Source organism: Malurus melanocephalus, unplaced genomic scaffold (assembly GCF_030028575.1).
Source record: "Malurus melanocephalus ecotype Western Australia unplaced genomic scaffold, MMel_1.1 scaffold_157, whole genome shotgun sequence".
In the NCBI taxonomy this organism is placed as follows: domain Eukaryota; kingdom Metazoa; phylum Chordata; class Aves; order Passeriformes; family Maluridae; genus Malurus; species Malurus melanocephalus.
This window is the reverse complement of record NW_026623389.1, coordinates 274,913-282,624: the sequence shown is the minus strand read 5'-3', so window position 1 is coordinate 282,624 and position 7,712 is coordinate 274,913. Positions and strand designations below refer to the sequence as shown.

General features: G+C 40.7%; 1 protein-coding gene across 1 annotated transcript in view; it reads left to right on the top strand.

Moving 5' to 3' along the window:
* The first annotated feature begins 294 nt into the window (after window positions 1-294).
* Window positions 295-7,712, top strand: part of GRXCR1 (glutaredoxin and cysteine rich domain containing 1) — a 34,945-nt gene continuing 27,527 nt past the window's right edge. Inside the window, exon 1 of the mRNA XM_057371807.1 lies at window positions 295-690. Within this exon, the coding sequence (XP_057227790.1) occupies window positions 295-690 (396 nt within the window). The remainder of the gene's footprint in view (window positions 691-7,712) is intronic.

Below are 7,712 nucleotides of genomic sequence, written 5' to 3'. Positions count from 1 at the left end.
ATAATTTCCCCCTTTCTTGCTTTCTTCCTTAGTGCTAAAAAGTACACAATGTCTTTTTAATATTTAATTAATGGGATCACTTTACAGGTTTTAGTTTAAAGGTAACCATAGCACAAATGCATCCATTATTAACTGCAGGACGGCAGTGGCTTCTTGGGAACCCTCTTTAGTTTAATATGAGAACCCCTGTCAGCAGAAAACAGCGCTGATATTGTTGTWAAGTGTGACAAACTGGCAAATGCGATGGGCACCACGCTGGAACAATGCAAACTGCTCCTGTCAATGGAAGAGGCGATGTTCAAARGCGAGGTGAAGGCGGACAGCGAGCGGCTGTCCAGGAAGGTTCGGTTCCGCGTGGCGTCCTCGCACAGCGGGCGGGTGCTGAAGGAGGTTTATGCCGATGGCGAGGCCACCGACTCGCTGGACTCYGAGTACGCCAGCAGCTCCGAGACCGACCAGACCAGCCGGCTGAGCGAAGTGGATGGGCAGCACAACGGATACGTGGGGTCGGAGTGTGATGAAAATGAGAACGAGCAGGATGACTTGCTCATTTTAGTCAGAGCCAATAAAGAGAAGGGGTTTGGTACAAAGAGAGTCAACATCCTCAGCAAAAATGGCACAGTCAGGGGAGTCAAGCATAAAGTCAGCGCTGGTCAAGCCCTTTTTGACAATTTGGCAAAAGTATTTCAGGTAGGTGATGCAGTTCTGCTGCCTGTAAGCCCTCCCTCTGTACCWTTTAACTCCACTCATTATTCATCCCTTTGTTCAAACTGCTCTCATTTTTGATTTCTCAATATTCTGTCTCATTCCCATTGCTGTCCATATGCTGTTGTTGCACAAGAGCAGCTCATTGGTCCTTCTTGTATAAAACAGCTCCTCACTCCRTATTGGTGAACTTCATTTTTCACAATTGACCTAATGTTTGCTGAGTAGAAATATGTTTGCTGTGCTTCCCACATGTGGATTAGGAAAGAAATGTAACAGAGCATTTAACTGGGGCTCTGCTGGAGATCTAGACAGGTCTCCTGTACAGGGTTGTGTCATGTTTCCACTCCTATTATATTAATTCTAATGAGTTTACGATGTTATCTGCTGTCCCCTGCATGTAAATATGTATACTTGCAAATTCCATTCTGTTTGATCTGCAAAGTARATCTAACTAGGTGCAGGGTGGCAGCAATGATGGTTTTCCCACATRAAAATTTCAGGGGAATGAAACCCTAGTCAGAGGTCTCTTTTATTAATGTCTGTTTTCTATCTATTTTGTAGAAGGAGCAGAATATCTGTGTTTGAAACAGTATATAGCACACTAATGCCTTAGGCAGAGAAACACAGGCCTTCAGAAAAATCAAGACAAAAGTTCTAAAATATTTATCTCATATATATATGATTTATCTATATATGCTATTCAAGCTTTGCAATCACTAATATTCACACAGATAGCAACAAGTGTTCAACCAGACTCATAGAATCCAGAATTATACTTTTGAATTAAATTAATATGTGATAGCCTCAGGGCATTATTTAAAAAAAAAAWAWGTGGTTTTAAATAATGGGGAATTTCATATTAATAATGACTGCATTTTGAACATTTGCATTTTGAAATTCCTTTGAAATGAGGTAATTTCATATTGCACTTATAAATGGCTACAGATTAACATTCTCTTGCTTCTGGATAGGAATTCATACTCTCTGTTGTACCTAAATTAACAGTCTTTTTGTCAATATGAATGTTCCTGTGGAAGTTTCAGAGAAGAATTGCCTGTTCATTTTTGTTCTTTACATCACTTAGTACTCCAGTAGTTTGCTTGCTTTCAAGCTACTCACRGAAGAATTTGTCCTTGATTCCTTACTCTGATACAATTTGTAGCAAACTCACTTTTTCTAAGTAGATAAGAATTAGGAAGTATTAACTGAAGCATGTTTGGGTTCTTCTCCATCTTCAGTTCCACTGTTCTGTGCTGTTTTACACAGAGTACRCCACTTCACCTCACTGGTCTCTCCCCTCCTAAAAGCTGTCTTCTACTGTGTCAGTGACACCAAGTGAAGAAATTTGAATCAGCTAAATAAAGAGACCCATTTGAAGACATATGTACCTCAATTAGTGTCCCTGCCAGAYTGCTTTTTCCAAACCCACTTTTAGGTTGGAAGTTCTTCAGGAAAGGCCCATGGACTGAAATCAATGTACTTTGATTGCAAATCTTCTTGTATTCCTAGCAGAGTTAATGGTAGGACCAGTGCTATTTTCATGAGGTGCTTTGCCAGAAGAAAATATTTTCTTGGAAGAAGGCATATCCATCTTATTACTTCAGAAAATTACATGTATGCAAGTCTACCACAGAAGTCCTTAATTAAAACCTGTAAAAAATATGACTGGTTAAAAGGGTGGTAAGGATTTTTTTTTTTTWATTGACAATATTTTACTTTGGAACAAGGGGAAAATTGTCAGATGAAAACAAACTAAACAGTTTTTCATACAGCACTTAATTACAATGAAGAACTCTCTGTTACAGGCATTGCAAAGTCCAAAAGAAAAGGCAAGTTCTGAAAGTGAGTTAGGAAAATGTACGTGGAACTGAGCAGCATCTTCCTAGGCAGGTGTAGATGAGTGATTTCCAGAAATAACTGTATATTCTTACATTAAGCAACTACTGGATAAAGACATATATTCCATAATACAGAGAATATCATGATTTGAGGTTTCTACATAAACAAATTCCCATTTCCCCAGAGATAAAKTTCAAAGTCTAGTGAAAAAGAATGATGATCTTTTATGCCATACTGTGAGCTAATTTTGTGTGCCTCATGGTGAGCACAGAGGAGAGCAAAACACAAAGGTTAGCTTTGAGATGATAAATTTGAAACTGCTCAGTCCTAATGAKAAATATGATTGAAATCCATCCAATTACAAATGAAATAATGTCCTTTAGAATGAGATTAGAGGATGATTTCTCCTTTTCTTTAAGCATGTTTTAGACAATTAATTGTGCTGTAATACCAGTTAGAGAWCAACAAGAGTTCTTTCAAAGACAGTAAGGTAGAATTTTCTATTTTTAGCAGATTTTATCTTTATTAGCAGATACACACAAAATCTCTTGATCTGGGCATTTTCATAAGTTACCCCCTTGATAATGTGAGGTCATCTGCAGTTACATGCTTCTCTTAGACAAACACAGCAGAGGTAGAACAATAGTTAAGAGTGCCCCTCCCTGATGAGAGTCCATCTCTGCCCCTTTGATGATCCAGCAGCAGGAACTCTGTTGAGATGAATTCATTGTATATTTATCAGAGTTAGTGTCAAAGCCAGTATTCGCAGTCCCAGAGTATGCACAAACTCTTGACAATCCTGTATTCTAAACACTAATAGAACCTTGTATGCAAACACTTCTTATTTAATATTTACTGTATCACTTACTAACTAAGCAGCCAAATCCTGAGTGTGTGTGAGTGTCCTGTGATCCTGAAACTAGGGGGTGTTTTTTACTGCAATGTCAGCATTCTGACTCTTCAGACTATATCTGCAAGTTTCTCAATTACACTATTTCCCCAAATCCCTAGAGGTTTCCTATGACAGAGCAGAGATCCTTTAAAGCAAATAACTTTTCTCAGATATTCTAAGGATAAGCAAGGTTTCATTAACTGGGCTTCCTTTTGTTGCAGTCAAGACCTTTGATTTTTCTTCTGTTCAAATACCTGTGCTAAAAGCACTCCTGTGTATTTTAATGTTCTGTGGAAATATTTGGATTTATAAATMATTTTTGACACATTTTCTTACTACAGCCCTTCTACAGAATTGGTTCAGACACTTTCTTCCTGCAACAAACTTATCTGGAAAAAAAAAAAAAAAGGAAAATCACACCTTCTAGAGCTTTGTTCAATTTTAAGAGAGTGATGTAATGCAGGAAGCATTTCTAGATGAAAATGTGGTTTTGGTTGTTGTTGCTATATGATACAAGCCTGGTCGGAGCATCTGCTGACAGTAGATGTGTGTCCCTCACTACATCTTCCCACAGTCATGCACTGAGCACTTCCCTCACCCCCCAGTCCATGACCCCCCATTTCCACTGTTCCCTGGGAAGCTGAGTCCCTCCCATTGCTCTGTGCGAGGACTGTCTGTGTCCCCAGATGAGCGCTGTGACAGCGCTGTGACAGTGCAGATTGTCCCATCCGGCCACCCCTGCACAGCTTCTCGGGCTGCTGTGGGTGAGTGGGAGCAGCTGCGGCCRCTGGAATGTGGGACAGAGCAGGACATGTCCAGGGGGTGTCTCAGCCTCACGGCTGAACATTCTGGGGACAGAAAGGTGGGGAGAGACCAGCTCTGCTGCTGCTTCAGGACAGGACGGTTTCCATGGCAACCCCTGCAGCCTTTTCCTCCTCGGGGCGATGCCACCAAGAGACTGTTGGCATGGCAACCGCATCCTGGCAGGGGTGAGGGAGGCTGGGTGGGGTGGGGATGGGTGTTGACATAACAACCGTGCTGGGCAGGAAAGGTGGCAGGGAGGTCACCGGTGGTCATTCCTGGAGGGCACAGCCGGTCACTTGTGTCACCCAACCTCCAGCAGCACCTCAGCTGGGCCTGGGGACAGCCTCCCACAGGGCTGGAAATGCAGGCATCACACAGTTGGGGACATTTTATTTGTGAGAAAAACACAYTACTGAAAATCCTGAAAAGCAGGAAGGAGCTGGAGCTTCCAGTCTCTCTGTTCRTGCACCTTCTTGGTATAAATGACATTTTCTCCTTCTGAACACTAAAACTGACAGCATTGGAAACTCTGAAGCTAGGACGTGACTTCCCAATTGTATCAGAAGCATAAGCCCCTTCTCTGCATATATGAAGTAATTGTGGTTTTATTTTAGTCCATTATCAGAAATTTTGTTTCCTAATATTACAATACAGTTTAAATGAGAATGGGTATGATTATTTCTTATATATTTTCTTTTAAAAAGATAGAGAAGTAAGTAGTAGAGAAATAGTTCTTTTCCACTTGAAATAAATGTAATTCTCTTCACAACCAATTTTTCTGACTATTCCTATGATGGTTCACAGGTCACATGGAGCAAAAATCCTTGGGTTGTCTGACATATTACTAGGTAGTGCAATGAACATTTTATGCCAGACTGGGTTTCCATCCCAATGTGCAATGTAACAGACCTCATCCAAAGGTTCTACACAGGTCTCTCCTAATTTTCCACTCTTTCAGCATGGGCATTTTTCCTCCATTTCCATACTTACACACTCCACTGGCCTTCCAGCCTCCTCTGAAAGGTCACGTTCTGCTAAATTAGCCACAGAACTCATTCCCAGGCAGGGGATGGGCGTCTCTTGTGAGAGGGAAGGCCTGGCTAACAAAGCTGATGAATGCCTTTGTGGGAGTTGCGTCAGAGAGGATATGGATGAAGAGTCAGGCATAATGCACTTGGTCTTTACAGTATTTCCAAGCACAATTTCTCAGGTAGAGCTTAAGGTTGCAAGGTGAAAGTCATTATTCAGCCTGATAAAGAATGAGCTTGTTAATGTTTAGAGAGAAAGGTGGGAAAAAAATAAAGAATCAGGTGGAAGTTTCTTAAGAGAAGGAGAGCTTTTGGGGCGGTTGAGTGCACTTTCACCTTTCTTTACTTGTGGGTGACCTGGAGAAGTGACAGGGCATGCAGAGCTTACAAAACAACAGGGCTAGCTAGAACCACAGACAAAATAAAGCAAAATACAGAAGCAAAATCAACAATTTTACAAYGAATGCAGTGGCTGCAAAGTGGTGTTAAGGAAAGTTTCTTGTGTAGCAGTACTAGCAAAGGTTTTTAGGGTGAGTGGCATGCTGTTTACAACTCTATACCACTCTGGAGCATGAATYACTACAATCCCTAAAAGTCTGGGGAGATGAGAAAGAGAGATCTGCACTTTCACTGGAGAAGCGATGCTGTCTTCCTCACACATGATCAGTGCTGACACTTCAGAATCATTGGACTCTTCGAATTCAAAGACCTCTGCTAAGACTGGACAAAAATTGTAAAAAGTGTCCTGAACTTTGTCTTCAGATTCTCATCCAAAAGACATTACTCTGTGATTCCCAAATGGACATAACTTATGAAAGAATAGGATGTGATGGATTGCTTATGTAGAGCATTTGATGTAGTAATGTCCCTTAAAYAGATAGGGATAAATCCCAGTGAGATGCAGGTGTCTGAAGTACAAACAGTGTATATTCCTGGTGTTAGCAAATATGGAAAACTACTTATTGAACACTGAATTCCACTGGAGAACAGGAAAAATTGCAATGACRCTGAGGGCCAAATAATTATGAAAAGTAAGTTTTTGCTAGTTACAGAAAAATCAGGTAGAAGGAGAACTGGATCACTACTGGAATGGGCATAACATCCCTTCACCACTTTGTACTTTAGAAGGGCTTTGATCTGTGACCACACCATGTGGGACAGTGATTCAGCTGATGCCATTGATCATGTCACAGTTATAACAAGTGGTTTCCAGAGCTGATGTCTGAACAGACACACTGAATTTAAAAGGATAATGTTCAGGTCTGTGAACTTTTAACTGGAACCTGGAGTTCGTCAGTATTTAGGATATTGTTCACATGCTCACATGTTCTTGTAGAAATTAGCTGTAAAGCACTGAGGCGAGGCGAGTCTATTACTAGAGTATTTGGGACATTTTAGGACTTGGTTCTGTTGGACTTGAAATACATATTTGACATAGACTTGAAAGGATCAGTAAATAGACTTTTAACTGTCTAAACCTTTGAAAGTGATACCTTTTAACTGTCTAAACCTTTGAAAGTTTTGAGTTAGAAAAGACTTTAACATCTCTTTTTTAAAAAGTGTAGATATGGCCTGTCTTGACTTCTCAATACACTCCACATTGGGAAGCTTAGCAACAAAATTGTGGTTAAAATGTATCACTTTCTTRAGACTTAATCAATAACTGAAGAAAAAAAAAAAAACCTGTAGGTTTTTATGCTGGCGTTCTGACCAACAGGTACTGAACATCTGTGCAAACTTCCAGCGCACTGCATGGCCTCAAAATTATTCTTGCTCTGATAAGTCTTGATCCTTGTAAAGGATCCATAGATGAGGTCAGTGTTCTTGAGGCTCTGGCCTTGTTTCTTGCATGGGAAAGGGCATAGCAAAGAAGCTGTGTTATTATTGCAATGAATATGTATATACAAAATATGCAGTACTAGAGTGAATCAAGACTTTAGCTATAGATTCAAAGGACTCAGGCCTCTGAGGGAGGACTCAAACATCAACTTCCAAAACTGACATTCTACAAACCTCTCTTTGGTGCCACCTTGCATCAAAGGCAACAAGAGCCTTTCCTTAATGAAAATTTGACTGATGCTCTGTCTTGGCCATGTGCCTCACCATCTCAGGATCAACAGGACCTGGCACTTACCCCCTACTTGTGTCTTATGGCAACAATAAAATAAGGGTTCCATTGCCTGTCCCCCCTGCATGGATTCATGAAGGTGTTCCATGAGCATATCTGGTGGATCAGCTCCTACACAAAAAGCAAATAAGGGGATGCTGCTTTGTTAAAAATTATGTCTGCAGGAGCTCTCTGCAGGAGCAGTGGTGGAAGCTGAACTTTGAAACAGACAGTTTCAAAGAGAATAAGTTTTTTGAAACAGRAGTAGAATACAGGAGAGAATAGAATGTTGGAATAGGAGTAGAACACAGACTTGCTGATTCTCCACTTGCCA